Genomic DNA, 16,822 nt, shown 5'->3' on the forward strand with positions numbered 1-16,822 from the left:
GCACCATGCACCAAAATGATGGTAGCCTGGAAATTTGTACCCTGGTAGCCTGGAAATTTGTGTTTAGTTTGTAATGGGATTAATCAGAAATAATGTCAATTTTAGATCAAAAGTGGCTAACTCTGACAGGCTTGGTGTGTTTTCTCGAGTCAATGACTACAAGTGCACACCTATTCCCAGGGAGGCAAATAAAAGCCTGTGTGCTGAGATGGGCAGCATGGTAGGAATTATTATCTGCAAGTGGAGAGAAGTATGTAATAGCTGCATACATCTCTGCATTGCTGCATGAATCAACACAGGGTATGAGACCTGTTCCTAAGATTTTAATTCCTTGTTACAAGAAAGATATGCCCAAACTGTGTCCCGAAAGGGTAACTTCATCCTTTTGGCATGCTGGCAAGTTTACAGCTCTGCTGTTTTTCATGCCACTGATTAAATGGCGACCTAGATAGAGGCTACTTTTTATAAGGCTCTTTTGGTGAAAGGAAGGGCTTTTATAAATGAAAAGTTCCCTGTTTGTAGCTCCCCTCCCACCCTCCTTTTGGCTGGGAATCTGGTGAGGGTGTTGACACACAACATACTTTGGCAGATGTTAGAACAGGCTTCAATTAGGACGCCAATGTACACAACTGTCCTTCTTCTGTTTTGAAATTGCAGCTGTGGCGATATATATCAGCTAAACATTTTCCATTTGGGAGGCTTGCTGCCATCCACAGTTTAAAATCACCCTGTGAGTTGCCTTGCCAAGCCCTGCCAGATCTTGTTAGGGGTTTTTTTTGCCCCCTCTCCTGAGCACAATGCTGAGGAATGCAGAAAAACAGTGAGTTTGTGGGAATTATGAATAAGCTCGGAAATATAATTTCTGTTTGTGGGAATTATGAATAAGCTCGGAAATATAATTTCTGTTTCAGTGCACAAATAGGAGTTTCCTTGTTGAAAACAGGGAGCCCAGTTTAGCTGTAGGGGAATCCCAGTTTAAATCTTGCTTCGGATATTACTGAAGAGCAGATGACATGAATCAGTCAGTTAAAACTACTCTGCAGCTAGAGTTTCACCCAAATAAATAAGTTGCCTTGCTAAACACTTGTCTTTGATGGATGTACCCCAGATTCTGCTTGCCCTGTTCATAAGGATGACATTTTTGTTAAGCTGTGACAATATGAGCATGTCACATGCCTGCACTGGTGCAGAGCTGAAACAAAGTGCTGCTGGAAGTGTGCAAAAGACCTCTTCTGCTTAGAAATCTCAAATACTTCATTCCACCCACATCAATTCAATGAAAACTGTTGGATGCAGAGAGCTGAGCTTGTAAGAAAGGGCAGCAGCCTTGGCCTGGAGACTTTAAAGTGTACTCATGATGCAAAAAGCAGTGTAAACGATGCTTGGTGTAAACTGCTTAGAGACTACAGAGATTGGCACAAGTCTGGTATTCAGTGGGTCTGAAAGCCTTCAGCTGCAGGGAAGTCTTAAGAATAGGAATAAAGAGGGTGGCAGTAAGGGAAAGAGTCCACGAGCAAGCACTGCGGCTCCCCACGCATCCTTCCTAGCATGGCCAGGCACAAACTCTGCACCTGTGGTCAGGGGTGGAAATTTCCATTGCTTATTCAACTCTGGAGGTACCTGCAGCTGCCTTCATGAGGTGCCCAGCCTGGAAGCTGCAGTAGATCACAGCAAGGCACGTTTGCCCTGTGCATGGAGGAGTCTGCTCCTGGGGTCTGCCAGTTTGGCAGCGATGCTGCATTATTCCCAGGGATGAGGTAGCTCTTGGTTCAGATGCAGAAAACCACAAGAATCCCCTAACTGACAGTGCCTTGGCTTCCACTTTTCCTCCATGATCTAACCTGACAAAGGCATGTAGAAGAAGGCAGGAGATGACCTCATATATCTGGCAGATAGACTCCTGGTAGTTTAAGATGATAGACCCGGATCTGCTCTGGCTTCTGCTGGAAGTGACCACCCCGTACCAAAAGTCAGCAGAAGGGAACACATTCCCATGCCTAAACCAGCAGTTCACCAGCGGTTCAGAGTCCAGTTTAGCCCTGCCCCACTAAACTGAAGCCAGCATCAGGCTTTGCCCTGAAACAGCTGAGGAGCAAGCACAGGTTTCTGTCACCCACCTCTGCTGCAGACCAGCAGCAGCTAGCAGAATTGCTCAGCAAAGAGCTAGTGTTGGTCAGGGTCTTAAGCTGCAGCTATACAGTTCTTCAGAGCTTGTCTGTTAAATCATTTAGAGCAGGTACCACAGACTGACCCCAGGAACACCTCTCTTTCCTAGAAAGCAGGGTCAGCATAGCTATAAGAGTGTCACTGCTTGAAGAGACTGATGTCTCCGAGAAGACATGGGGCAATCAGGGAGACTGTGCTCGCTGCCATCACGGACAGTGACCCCGTGTGTGAGCCTCTTGTTGCATGACATCTAGCCAGTGATTCAGCGGAGGCTGACTGGCCATGCTGTGCTCTGAGATAACTGACAGTAAATTGCATAGTCTGTATTCATGGCTTACAATGGTCACTATCACATTAGGTTTAGCCATGACAGCTTTTCCTGGCACACCAGCCTGTTGTTTATGGTATGATTCAGTCTCAGCTGGCTTAGCAAGAAGGAGAGCAAATGTGTTACCCTGCCTGCTGCCCTCTTATATTGGTGTCACTGACTCTATGTTAAATTGCTGCTGGAGAACAGACCCTGCTTAATGTTTGGTTGGGAGTATCCATCTTCAGGTGCATCCTCTGATACCTGTGAATACTCAAATGAGTAAAAATGCAGACAAGATAAATTCATTTGCTCCTTGTTTGTAGAGGACCTGGGGTGTCTCAGACTAGTGTACAGAGCCCCAGCACCAGGCAGGACTGAGACCAACTCCTCCAGCTTCTTCCTGCCTCTCTTCTGCAGCCGTCTGCTTTACAGAGAGCATGCACCCCGCTTTGAGTTAGCCTTCTCTCCCCAGTGCCATGGCTGAGGGCATGAGCCACAGATGGATACAGACAGACAAGGGACCGCACGGCAACAAAGAGCCTGGCTGGCAGCATCCCGAGCACCAGCCTCAGAGCCCCAGCAGCCTGACACTTCCTGGGTGTCTGTGGGTATTGTTCTAAAAGGAGAAAAAAGTTTTCAAAGAAAGATGACTGGGCATATTGGGAGGAACCTGCTGCAAGCCATGAGGCTGACTCTGTGTCACTGCCCCAGGGACATGCACAAGCAGGGAGCAGGGCTGCAGCAGCAAGACTCTGGCACTGCCTGTGCTGCCCCATCGCAGCAGGGAGCAGAGTCCCATGCAAGAGCTGCTTGTCCTCCCTCGCCCAGCCCTTTGGGGAACTAGAGGGGTCCTTCTGCTGATGCCTTGGGAGCATCTTTCCACAAGTCCCTTTCCCTCCCCATCCGCTTTGTCTGTGTTTGGTGGCCATGGCGGTTGGTCAGCGTTGCATTGTGTGGCAGAGGGTTGCATGCTGGAGGGACATCTTAGCTTCTCATTAACGATGAACCATCCCCCCAAGGCTTCGTTCTGCCCTGCCGCAGGGTTGCTGACACCAGCGCTTAGTCACAGTCTCAGTTCCAGAAGGCTGGAGGCTTTTGTTGAGAATGAGACACAGAAAGTGGCATTAGAAGAGGAAGCTTGAAGTGAGGCGGGAATCTTTCCCTTGAACAACATGTACGGAGATTTCTAAACCCTGGTGCAGGCTGCCAGGTCTTTGCCAGGCAGTGCAGCAGCTCAGCTGCTCACAAGTAGAGCTTTCTCATAAGCTTTTATAATCACAAAGCTTTGGGGCAAAATCGTTTCCAAACAAAAATGTTTTTAAGCACACACAAAAACTGGCCTGCTTGGACTAAACCAAAATCTGGCTGTCACTCTGTTTTGGAGCCTTGCCTTCCCTTAGGTTCCCTGGTTAGCGTGACCCTTCTGCACCCCAAACAAAGGGCTCTTTTTCCAGAGGCCTGTGGTTCAGGCCCTAACCTCTCAGAGCTCTGGGGAAGACATGTGGTCTCATCACCTTATGTGCAAACTAATCAAATAAATAATCTTTCCCCAAATTGCTTCTTAACTCCCTGCTTCCCGTGCTGATTGTGAGAGTCTCGCGCTTTGTTGCTGTCATGTGCAGATGTAAAATGATGGCACTGAAGAGAGGAATAAGTGCAGAAGGGAAGGGCAGTCGGTTTCTGGCTAAACAGCAGGAGTGGGTGTAAGGAGATGAGGCTTTAGTTCTGCAGAATTTCTGATGGTACCTCCAGAAGTTGCTGAGACTCAAAACTGCTTTGTTGTGCCGTAACCAAACCAGGGAGCTGCTAAGAGTATTTGACTGTCAGTCACCATTAGCTTTGTCATCCTCGTTTTATGTAGTCCCTATTTTATATAGACACTGCTGTGATTTCAGAGTGTGGGGCCTCATTTATAAAAAGGCTGAGACTACAACTGCTCTTGAATGGGAAGGTGCAGAATACCTATAGGATGTTAAATACCCAAAAAAACCTATTCTAAACAAGACCCCACTAGTATGTGTTTTAGATGAGCCTCTCTGTAGCTCACTTCCCCACCTGTAAGAGGTGGATAATTTCAGTTGCTCTGAAAAGCAATTTATGAAGCCCCCAGATACTGTAGGGATAAGCAGCAAAGAAAAGATTGTCAGGAGAATCAGTAATTCTGTTTTGAGGGCAGGGCTTGTGCAGAATGCAATCAGTAAGACATACTGACCCATGAGGATAAAATACACGATGGGATAGCTCAGTAAGAAGGCCTGCCCCTGTCATTAGGGATGGTGCTAAGAGGAACATGCACAGCAGGGTGAGTTAGGACTGTCCCGGCAATGTTGGGATTGTCTCAATTTTAAGTGCTTGGTTTCACAACTTTGATGATGTTCTTCAGCACAAGAGTATTATTTCTGTGTGCCTGTACAGTGCAGATTAGGGCACTGCATGGAGCTATCTGGATCCAAGCTGGTCTGCCATAGAGCCACCTCTAATGTGAAGATGACATTTTTCTCACCTGAAGTGTACATTGGGGAAAACCTACATAGTACTGGTGAGGCGCACAGAGAACACATCAGTGAAGGAAATAACATCCTACCTATTGCTCGTGCTGTGGTCAGAAAGAGATTTGAAACACTGAGCACAGCCATGGGACTGCTCTGGAGGAAGGGGAGAGCTGGCTGGCTGGAGGACAGGCCATACAATCACCCATCACCCCCTCATTTGTGTCCCGTTCTTCTTGCCAGCTCCCTCTTGTATGGCTGACTCTTTCCTTCTTAGGACAGCTGTTCAAACCCCAGAAAGTATAAGTCTGTAGCATTCACTGCTGTATTTCTTCATTTGCAAGCAGAAAAAGATATGGTTAATTTTTCGTTTTGTTGCCCTTATGCCTCATCACGTCGGTGCTCAGCTGAATCGGGGTTAGCGCAGCCAAGGCCAGAGCCCCAGATTCCCATCTCAGTTCTGTTCTGCAGAGCCACAGGAACAGGGAAGCAGGCAGAGCCCACTGCACACAGCCTTCCTGTTGCTTGCAGCCTGGGGGGAAGTTGGAGATAAAGTCCTTTATTGCATCTGGACCAGAATAAAATGTCTTGGACTTTCAGTCTGACTCTGTATACACAGTTTCTCTCTGGTGATGAGCGATAGGATGCAAGAAAATGGAATGAAGCTGCATCAAGGGAAGTTCCAAGTTGACATTATCAAAAGATTCTTCACTGAGAGGGTGATCCGCCACTGAAACAGGCTCCCTAGGGAAGTTGTCATGGCACCAAGCATATCAGAGTTCAAGGAGCGTCTGGACAATGCTCTGAGTCATATGGTTTCAGGTAGCCCTGAGAGGAGCAGGGAGTTGGACTTGATAATCCTTATGGGTCTCTTCCGCCTTGAAATGTTCTATGATTCTATGAACTCGCTGCTGCTTTAAGAGCTATTCTGAGTGTTTCACAGAAGGAAGAAACTCTTACTTTCTTACTACTTTAGTTACTAGTTTCAAAAATAAAACTAGAGCAACAAGCTGTTCAGCATAACAAAATCCTGGTCATGGGAGCTATGAAGTGAAGCACTTGACAAAGCACAAAGGAATCTGTAATTTAAACACAAGCTGGAACTGGAGGTTATATAGAAACTGAAGTGATACACAGAGAGCAGAGAGCTACCTCTCTGGTCCTGACAAGGAATGCTCAGGCAAAAATTGTCTCTCTGCTCTTGCAGGTTCATGATATCAAATTTCAAGCTCCAACTTTGGAAGAAAAGGAATCATGGATAAAAGCTCTTAATGAAGGGATCAATAGAGGCAAAAACAAAGTATTTGATGAGGTAAGAGAAACAGTCTTCAAAGTCCTGTATTTCTGTGTCAGTTCTCATCCACTGCTTTTTTAACTAAAAGCAGAACTTGCCCAGGCCCTCGTGCTCCCCGTCCTTCCTGCATGCCAGCCATGGTTGAAGGAAAGAGAAAAATAGTATTCAAGGCAAACCAGGTTGCATCTCTGCAGGCTGGGAGCTTGTAGCCACTTCAGTTCCCAGTCCAAGAAGGTAGAACATGTAGAGAGCCCTTTCCACATACCTTCATCTCGCTGCCTTTCCCTTTCTCCTGGCCAGGGTTAGATGCAGGGAGGCAGGGGCAGCTGGTTGAGTGTGCTGGAGGGATGGTCTTTGCTGCTGAGAGCTAACATCTCACCCAGAGGTGCAGGGGGGCACAAGAGCTCACCGAAATCAGTGGGTGTGGTGGCTTCAGCAGGTTTAGGATCAGCGAATGCAGCGGTGTTCCCCAATCCTGATGGAAACGGCTGGTGCAGAGAAGCAGCTGCAGCACTGAGTTGTGTGAAGCTGGGGCTTCCAGCCTGGAGAGACTTGTCTTCCCCACGTGGCTGTGATCCTCAGCACCAAGCAGCCTAGTAATGTAGGTATTTGGTTAGGACATAGCCCAGTCTTCAAGACTGGAAAAATCTGAAGTGACTCAGTCCACCAGCTATTCCGCCTGCAGACTGGAGAGAAGTCTGGTGGAAAGTTACTCCATGGCCCCGGCCAAACCTGCCTGGCTCTCAGCTGGCCCCAGCACACCTGCATTCTCAAATTCTTCTCCCATCCTGCTGCACAGAGAGAAGGATGAAAATTACACATCCTAGAGCCTGACTAACCTTGCCCTGCTCCCTGTTAGCTGGCAAATCAGCCCTGAACCAAACCAAAGGAGCAGCATCTATTCTGCAGTTGTTTCAGTAACTGAAAGGAAGTGCACAAAACCACCATCATGGGAATGAAACAAGAACAAGGGTTTGAAGCAATTGGCAAGATCTGTTTAGCAATGGAAGCCAAAGCAATAAGTTTTGAGAAAAAGGCTAAGTGCTTCAGATATGGTGCTAGAGATACAAACTCTGAGAGCTTGGGCTTTGCTTTTATTCAGCAGAGGGCAAAATCAGGAGAAGAGGCTGGAACATGCTCTTTTTTTGCCTTGGCAAATGGCACTCAGTGTCAGGTTTTTGCTGGCAGTGGGATGTAGCAGTTCCTCAGGCCTTTGGACCAAGTGCGAAGCAGCACGTGGAATTAAAGGGACCAGCTGGGACTAGCAGCAGCCTGAGAAGATAAAACCCAGCAGCAGAGAGTTTAGCAGCCAGATCTTCTCTCATGTTTCAGCGAGTGGGAGATGTGATGTCCTGTAATGCAGTGCTGCTCAACCCCTGCTGGAGGGACCCCACACCAGCTCAGAGCTGCCTGGAGGGGCCCGGATGTGGCTCACTGGTGGGCAGTGAGCTCTGCACACCCCCTCAGCAGCACAGCAAGGTGGGATCTCAGGTCACCTCCCTGCCCTGTGGCCTGGGGTTATCCTCCTTACAAGGATTCGGGTTCTCAGAGGGAGCCAGCCTCTAATTCTCATTCATTCCAGTAAGGATCAGACCTCAGATTTAAAGCATTTCCACACAAGCCAGGCACAAGCTAACGGGTCAAGCCCTCAGCTGGCTTGGATTAGCTGTTCTCCACGGAAAACTGTAAAACCACTCTGCCATATCAACCAGGGATTGGGACCCATTTTTCCCTTTAAATCCTATTTTACCCTCACCAGCTTTCCTATTGTACAAACTTGTGGTACGAAGGCCAGCAAACCAAGGACATGCTGATGTTTCACCATCCCTGGTCACTGGTGTTGCCCCTCTGCATGGAGCAGGCTCCAGCCCTCAGCCATTGCAGCATGTGTGGGCAAGTCACAGAGCCAGCACAGAGAAATACCTGCCAGGGGGCTGGGACCTCCCTCCCCACGTGTGGGAGACAGTGGATTTCTTATCTGATTCCAGGAAATAAATTTGTTAATTCAGCTAGAGTTGCTATTAATCCAGGTCACTGCTCACACCTTCTCTTCAGCATCCTGCAGTCATTAGAGCTGTAGAAGGGAAGGTCTGTAACAAAGCGCTGCTGATACAGTTCACAGTCAGGTCACAGTTATTAATGAGCTTTCACCTCTGAGATGGCAACAGCGATTTCAGTGCTGTGCTCTGCCACATGCAGGAGCTGGTCCAAGCCCAGGCCGCAGCGAGGACAACAAAGCTGCCTTGTGTCCTTCCTTCCCTGCCCCTTAGGTAGAGGGGAGGTTAGCCGTCACAAACCTCTGAAAGTTGGATGCTTTGCTTTGGAGTGTCTGTTAGATAAACATGGCTCTATATAGGACAGATACCTTAAATATCCATCACATACACGCAGGGCTTTGCAGGCATGCTGTAACTAAGGTCTGAGGCAAAGACTGTAGCGGTGAAATATTCATCCAAATGCTGAATCCCTTCATGTGTGACAGTGAGAACTTTGCAAACATATCTTGAGAAATTAATGACCCTCTTCCTCTTTTCTTTCCTGCCTCCTCCCCCTTTTAAAGGTGAAAGTAGACGAGAGCCTTTCCTTGGACCACGTAACTCGTGACAGAGTGAAAATGACCCATGGACGCAGGCCACCCACAAGAAGTCACCTCAAGGAGGTAAGTGCACCCCCCTGGGGTGAGCCATCTCCCCAGTTGGGATCACCAAGAGCTGCTCCTTCCACTTAGGTACAAAACCCCAGGGAAAACCCCAGGTACAGACAGCCCAGAGACAGCTGACACGGGAAACAGCTTCCTCTGGGAACGACTGCACCAGCACCTCTCTAGCGAAGCTCCAGGTTCCCATAGATCTGTAGCTGCTGCAACACGTTACAATATATTTAGCCTTCCATAACTCAGGAGCTTCTTCACCGTCTGGTGAGAGCCCTTATAGTTTCACTTTAATCAGAAGAGACTGAAGGTGCTATATTTATTTTCTAAGAAGTGATGATTTTGTAGCCACAGTGGTCTAAAGGTAGAAGAACTGCACGGCCTGTGGGGAGAAGCTGTATTTTTTATTAAGCTAACTGGAAAAAACAGACAAGCTTTCAAGCTTACAAGCCCTTCCTTAGGTCTGAAGCAGAATACATTATTCTCCCAGGCAGTTTTATGGACTAGCCTGTCTGCTCTTAACTGATTTTCTGGGTCTGTTACTTAAAAAAAAAAAAAAAAGAAAGAAAAACCACCACAAAATAAACCTGCAGTTCATTTCCATGGGAGAGGTTCTTACTAATGTTTGATTCCTGTGATTTATGAAAAAATTTCCCCAGACAGATTGATATTTTAGCAGAGCATTAATCTCAACCAAGGAAGGTTTTTAAATCAAATCTTCTTTCTTCAAACTTCCAAGACTCTGACTTATGTGCCTGCACAGCACTGAGATGACCCTCGTGCAGAAAATGAGATGCCCTGAGACTTTTTACTTTGCATAGAAATGGAGGGAGAGTGTATCTTCCAGAGAAATTCATGGGAATGAATCATAGATTCCCATCCACTCCTCCAGAAAACCGCAGAAGAAAACATGACAAAAGTCACAGCAGCAATAGTGTGGATTCTCTGTTGCCTAATATGGGTCTGGTAAGGTAGGAAGCACTTCCCTAGGCACTAAAAAGCTCTCTCTCCCCTACTTATCTCACTGTATTTACGAGATACCTCCAGTATTAACATCTATAAGACCTCTCACCTTCAGCCAAATTCAGGGGAAAATAGATTACAAATTCAGAAGGAGTAATGAGGGGAAAGGGAGGGGATAGAGCCTGCAGAAAGATGTGTATCACAGCTGCTGGCTGCAGTATTGTGAAGGAAATGGGATGAACGATGATTTTCAGTGTCAAAGCAGGCCAGGTGAGGATGGGTCAGGGCCAAACCGCCAGGATGCAGCTTGCCTCCGTCTCTCTGATGGGCTGAAAAGGCAAAGAGAGACTTTTAACTAAACTCTCTTCGCTGCAGCAGTCTGGCCCTGGATGCAGCTATGCCTTTGTGTGGTTTTGGGTTCTCTCCCATAGGAACTGTCACTGCATTTGTCCCTCTGGGGCACTGAGCTTACCCACTGCAATGTCTTTACTAAGTCCATCCTTTTTAGGAAACCCCCCCTACTAGAGTGATTTGCACACAGTCTGTGTTTGGAGGAGGTTTAACCAGATGAGGCTTGGCCCCAGTGAGACAGGAATGACATCAGGTTGGAGGAAGCAAGCAGGAGGCAGTGGTATTACAATAGTATCCCTGACCAAGTGATCTAAAGATTGACTTGTTTTATATGGTCACATAAAAATAAGACAGTCCCAGAAGCAGAAAGCAGGTGTGCTTTGGGTAGACATGTGGTAAATGAAGGGAGTAGAGGGTTCCAGCTACCACAGAATAAAGAATTAAAATATGGCAGAGCTCAGTGCTTAGCACTGACAGAAAACTAAGAAATAAGGTTATCGTGGTACAGACTTTGAGATGTTCTTCTCCAAGGAAGTAGTAAAATAGGTTCTGTGCTTTTGTCCTAATTCTCGACTGCTTATGGTTACTGGCTTTGATATTCTCATGCAAGTTGCTGCACTATCAGGCAGAAAATAACTTGGCAGCAAAACGCTCATGATGTTCATGTAATGTGTTGGTCTGGGGAAAAAGCAGGGCTATGCAGGGGGATGGAAGTGTTTCATGATGCATTCAAGATTTATTGCAATGTATGTGATTTGACACAACTTTCTTCTTTGTTGAGTGAAATGTTTGGTATTGGTGATTATCATAGCTCACTGAATTTTAGCATAGCAGATCACACTGGGTTTCACTTATTAGATTAATGCTGGTAGAGCTGGCTGCTGCTCTTAGAGGGTAGCACAGGGTGGTGCTGCATGAAAGAAGTGCAAGCTCCATATATTGCTCTTGAGCTATAGAAAAAGCTGCTCTTAAGAGCACCATTTTTTGTGGTCAGATTCTCCTTGCAGTTTCAACAGATTTAAGTATAAATGGGGTGGATGTGTGAAGCAGCAACCCCTCCCTTGCCATGCTGGTTGTGAGGGTCTTGTATTTTAACTTGAAGTTAAAGGATGGAGCACACGATTAACGATGGGATAGATGTTGAAAAAGTCCTCTATTGTGTTTCAGGCTGCCAAGTCTACATCAGATGGTATCCTGCGTCTAGATCTGGATGTAGTAGACAATGGACCACCAAACTTTGATTCCACTATCAGTGAAAATGACAATGCACCACCTCAGAAAGAAACTCCGAAGCCACCGATGCCACCTATAAAACCCACTGGCACAAAAGAAAGCCAAGATGCAGAGAACAATGTTCCTGATCAGGAACATAAAACACCTCTGTCTCCTCTGATGCCTCCAGATAAGAAGCTTAAGGCAGACATAGCATCAAAGGACAATGTAAATGCCAAGGAGGAGGACTCTCTAAGGTCAGAGGAGAATGTCGAAGGATCCCAAGCACCAAGTGAGGGGAACAGAGAGAACCTCACTGAGGTCAGCAACAGGGGTGTAGCAAAAGCTCCAATTCCTCTTCCTAAGAGTGTGCCAGACAAGCTAAAAGTAGCTTGGGACCAACCAGTCCCTTACCCTAAAAACACAGAAGACTTGAAATCATCGGGAGGTAGTAGCAAAGACAACCTTGCTGAGATTGTCGCTGTAGATGTTACAAAGCCTCCTGTTCCTCCTAAGATTCTGTCAGAGAAAATGCTCGCCACAATGAACTCCAGCCATGGTGACCTGGAAGCTGAGAGCGGGGAAGGCCTGGAGTCTGGCAGCTCCAAGCTCCCAGTGAACGGGATCACAGCCAGTGAAGTAGCAGAGTTCACATCCCCAGCAGTTGAAACTGAAGAAGGAAATGGGAGAACTTCTGCCGAGAAGGAACAGCAAACTTCAGCAGAAGAGACAGAGACTTCCTTAGCTACAGAAACAGGCAATGAGAGTGTACAGGCAACTACTGAGAAGAAAGAGTCTGTAGAAAGCACTTCAGGTCTCAAACTTCGTAGTTCTTCTCTGGGAGACTTGCTGTCTGATTCCAAAAGTACACAGAGAGCACTTCTAGGCCAAGGTTTCCTGAAGGATTCCCATCATTGCTTAGCTAAAATGGAAGAGAAAGTTGCTAATGAAAGGGAAAAGGCAGAAAAACTTCTGCAGAAGGTTTTACGTGAAGGGTTGGAACAGGCCCAGGAGGGGAATGGACCCCCAGTGATGGCAGAGACATTGCTCAATGAGGCAGTAGAACAACTTCGGCAAGCTACACAAGTTCTGCAAGAAATTAAAGGTCTTGGAGAACTGAAAAAAGAAGCAACACAGAAACAGAAAGAAAAGCAAAAGGATCTAGTGACTCTTTACAGGAGAAGTGCTCCCTGACATACTCTCCAACGAGACTTCTTTCTCAAAATCAAAGCTAAACATTTGCCATTTATGGTTTGTATCATTGCTAGGCCAGTGTTTAAAAGGTGGTGTTTTGCTGTGCACACACCATGTTTATGGGACAGAATTGAGCTTTCAGTTATAGCATCTTTCTCTCTTTCTTCATGCTGTACATACCAGTCAGTTCTAATCCTCTTAGCACAGCAGAAGGTTACAGGACATTGAATCGTTTTGAAAATGTGAATGCTCTCTGAGGACTCTGTCCCAAGTCCTTTCAATGGATCAGGCCTTAAAAATTCCTGGTAATCAAACTAAGCCAGATGTCTGAAAGGAGCAGAATGGCTGTTCTAGCAAAAGCCCCTGTCTCTGTATTTACAGACGAGCAGATACCAGACTGCACTGGCACCCATCGGGTTTTCCCAGTTAAATCATTTAAGGGTAAATGTAGTCAGTGTTTGTTCACTTGTTGGCAAGGTTTCCCAGACCACCTGGCCCAGTGACATCTAGGAATGTAAAGATATATGGTTTAATCTTCTCCAAAGATACTCATAAAACTACATCCACAGTTAAAAAGTGACCTCACACAGAGGCAAACAAAACTGGCCAACTCCTGACTACAGGGAGTGTCCTCAGATCTGGAGCAGCTGTACGCAGGCACTCTTCTGAGTCTGGCTGTGCAGAACTTTAGGTATGCTAAGCACTGCCTAAGTGAACGCAAATCTCAGTGCATCATTGCCAGGCGAGTATTAATTGTTCTTGTTTCATTAATAGAGAAGTTGAGGCAAAGAGGTTACACTTGGTCTTTGAAGGAGCGTCTTTTAGCAGCACAACAGGTTTATTATTGAGGACCATACCTATCTGGTAACTGATCCCCTCATCATTGTTGGGAACAAATAGCCAGGTGTTTGGAGAACTTGTGTCCAGGAGATCCCCAACAGCTAGCTAGAAGAGCTGTTGCTAAGAAGCTTTAGGGATGTGTGTTCCTTTAGCTGTGGGCTCGCTCCCTGTGTTGTCCTGGGATGTTAACTGACAGGAGCACACACACAGGCAGTAGGTCTGGATGAGATCCCTTTTCCTATTAATACTTAACACGTCTCTACCTGCTGTGTCCTGGTAGCCTGAGAGCCATGGTTTGGCACAGACATCTGTAATTGGAGTACATGGAGGGAAAGGCATTTTGCACGCACAACTCTGGGGCTGGTCCCAGTGGCTTAAGTGTACTAAAATAAAAATGCTTTGCTACAGAAGGGTCTGAGGAAGGCACTGCAGAAGGCGCCAGCACAATTCCCACAGCTTCCCTGCCCACCTGCTGAAAGCAACCACAGTACCTGTGGTTTTTAGTGATTACAGCTCTGATAAAATGTCTGCACCACTGCTGTATAGCCCCATACCTGAGCTGGGTCCCCTCCCCTATTCTCTATAGTTGCTCCGAGGAGAATCATATGACAGCCCAGAGGGCTTCTCCTTGACTTGAGCCAGACTCTGGAAGCACGGAAAAGGGCGATCTTCCCATTCTGGTAAGGAGCGGCATGCTGCCTAAGCTTTTTCTCTTATTTACCAGCACTGCTCTCTTAGCTTACCCATTTCTTTTTCTTCTTTCTTTTATAATTCCTCAAGTTCCACAAGGCTGCAATGGACTGCAAACACCTCCCATAGCAGCAGTCCAGTAAAGCTTCATCTGAGTATCTTCTTAGGCTAGGCAGTGGGCACTTCAGGTCTGAGCACAGAAATGTTGGCTTTGGGCTTACAAATATCCTGTTTTTCACCACCCGGAGCCAGCAAGACAGTGACTAGAACTGGTGCTTCTGCTTCTTGATTAAACCAGCCTTGGTTTCAGTGGTCTGTCCCCCTCTCAAGACAGCCATAAATATCGCATGGGAATTCACTTGTTATTCTCTCACGTGGAAAATTCTACACAGTCAAACACTCAGTGCTTTAGGTGCCAAAAAGCTTTGCTTTGAGACAAAAAAGTTTCCAATGTCCTAAGCCCACTCCCAGGCACACAGCCTGGAGCACCCTCTGGATCCGTGTCATTTGCTGCTGTAGATTCAATGTGAACCCTGGGTCTTACTTGCCTTTCCAGACATACTTAGGACAAGGGCTAATAACACAAACAATATTCAGTGCCTATCTGCTATCCAAATGTATTTTTCTGCATGTGCACTTTTGTTTACCGAACACTGTGTGGTATGAATGTGAGCTGTCAGAACCTGGTGTGCACTGGAAGTCGAGGGACATCAGCTTCAGAGAGCAGGCAGGCTTTTGCAAGATGCAGTTCTATAACACAAAATGAATCAGATGGGGAAAAAAAAGAGTTCACACTAACAGGAAGATACACAGACCAGAGCAAACTCTGGCTACAGGTTTAAGTCGCAAAGCTGAAGCCAGTCCTTAACTCCAGGGTGGATAAATCAAAGCCTGGAACTGAAAACCCAGGAGAATGAGAACAGGTTATGGGATAGCTCAGTCCCTAATTTATATACAAATGCTTTTGCTCTCACAGGTGTTTTCTTGTGGTGTGTTCTGTGGATACCCATCTGGCAAAGCGCTGATGAAAATACCCAGACATCCCTATCTGTTACAGCCAAACCTACAGGATGTGCTTATATTTACTGTATATTTTTATATTATACTGAGTATTCTAAAGAATAAATGTCTGACATTTTACTGAATACCCATCAGTAGGAATCCTAACAGATAAAAAACCCTGTATCTGTTAGGAAATGGGCAAGTTAAATCATTTTACAAGCTACAGCTAATTACTATATTTGCTGTACTCATGGAACTTACTAGATTTGTATTATGTCTTGTAAATAGGTATAACTTAAGTGGAATCTCTGTAGCACCCAGTAACTCTACTGCTGAAACCCCTATGTTAGAGACTCTTTGGTTTTAACTATTTTTTCTAATAGGGTTAGCAGTTCATCCTAAAATGTCTAGCCCAGCTGTAAGACTGATTCACATGGACTTTGCAGGAAAAAACACATCATGTTCCTTCTGCAGTTTTCTCACTTGTTCTTCTCATTCTTCTCATGAGCCAGGCCCAGCCTAGGGCTAGAAACTGCCTCCTGGGGTGTTCTTACATGCTCCTCTGAAAATGGCAGTGCTGGCCAGAGTCAAAGATGGGATCCTGGTCTGCTCTGACCTCATGCAGCAACTTCCATCTTCAGTGTACATCCTGCCACCATGCACTTTTGTTTAAATCTTCCTTTAAACTTACATCTAATTTCTGGCTGCACTAAGGCTGCTTTTTTGTGCCTGAAAACCCTCTGGGCATGGAGCGCTGGGGTGTGAGTCTGTGTTTTGGGCCGTGCCACCAGTTTACATGTCTGTGACAGGAAGGAAGTGAGTTTGCAAGCAAGCAAATGTGGATGACTATCTGAAAAGCAGCTGCTGCAGCCTGTGAAAAGACAGCACTTTGTCTCCTGCTTGTAAAGAGCTTTGAGATTTGGCAATAAACCCCTCTTTTAAATATCAGCTGTTTAAGAGCCATTTGTCCTAAACAGGAGCAAAGAAGAGCCACCAGGAGCGGCACATTGTGGCTTTGCTATGGAGGAAGGCACACTGCAGAGGCTGTGGTCAGGCTGGGGTAAGCTAGATGCTGTGCTAACCACAAACCCAGAGGAAGGAGAAGTGCTGGGGGCTGCAGCTGGCACAGAGCTGGAGCTGCTGCTGCACAGTGTGCAGTTCCAGAGTCATCCCTGCCCGCCAGCTTGGCTGCCCTGGCCAGAAAGCATGGCCAAGGCCAGAATCTGCTCCAGCTCCTTCTGGAAAGCAGTGGGAAGCATCCCCATTGCTGCATACCTCACCAAGTGCAGTCTCCAGCAGTGCTGTCTGGGCTGTCCTTGACACCTTCATGTGGACTCTTTGGTGTCTACAAAATGTTGAGCTCACTCAGCAGTCGTCTGCTCAGTGGTGAGCAACACCAGAGCCTCATTCCTCTGCCCAGATGCCAGTAAGCTACAGGAACATAGGAAGCTGGTACCATAGTGACTGCTTCCCTTCTGTGAAAACTGGGTAGAAACTGGTCAGTAGGTTCAAAATTTATGAGGAGGCAGGGAAAAGAGTGCAAGTATATGCACCCTCCTATTGCACAAGTTTGGCTTCATTTGGGTAAAAAAATGTGCTTAGGAAACCCTCTAACCCTTTGCTGGGAAGGGGGCTGTTCCTCAAAGGAATCTTGAAGACAC

General features: G+C 46.6%; 1 protein-coding gene across 2 annotated transcripts in view; it reads left to right on the forward strand.

The window, feature by feature from the left end:
* Positions 1-16,822, forward strand: part of PLEKHO2 (pleckstrin homology domain containing O2) — a 32,168-nt gene that overhangs the window by 13,295 nt on the left and 2,051 nt on the right. Inside the window, exons 4-6 of one of the 2 annotated variants that reach the window (XR_012634482.1) lie at positions 6,173-6,277; positions 8,820-8,918; positions 11,391-12,686. Coding sequence is in view for 1 of the 2 variants with exons in the window: in XM_074917383.1 (XP_074773484.1) it covers positions 6,173-6,277; positions 8,820-8,918; positions 11,391-12,629 (1,443 nt within the window). In the remaining variant the exon portion in view is untranslated. Of the gene's footprint in view, positions 1-6,172; positions 6,278-8,819; positions 8,919-11,390; positions 16,188-16,822 lie in introns of those variants that run through there. The other variant, XM_074917383.1, reaches the window with a different exon arrangement.

This window comes from Athene noctua, chromosome 13 (genome assembly GCF_965140245.1).
Source record: "Athene noctua chromosome 13, bAthNoc1.hap1.1, whole genome shotgun sequence".
Lineage (NCBI taxonomy): Eukaryota > Metazoa > Chordata > Aves > Strigiformes > Strigidae > Athene > Athene noctua.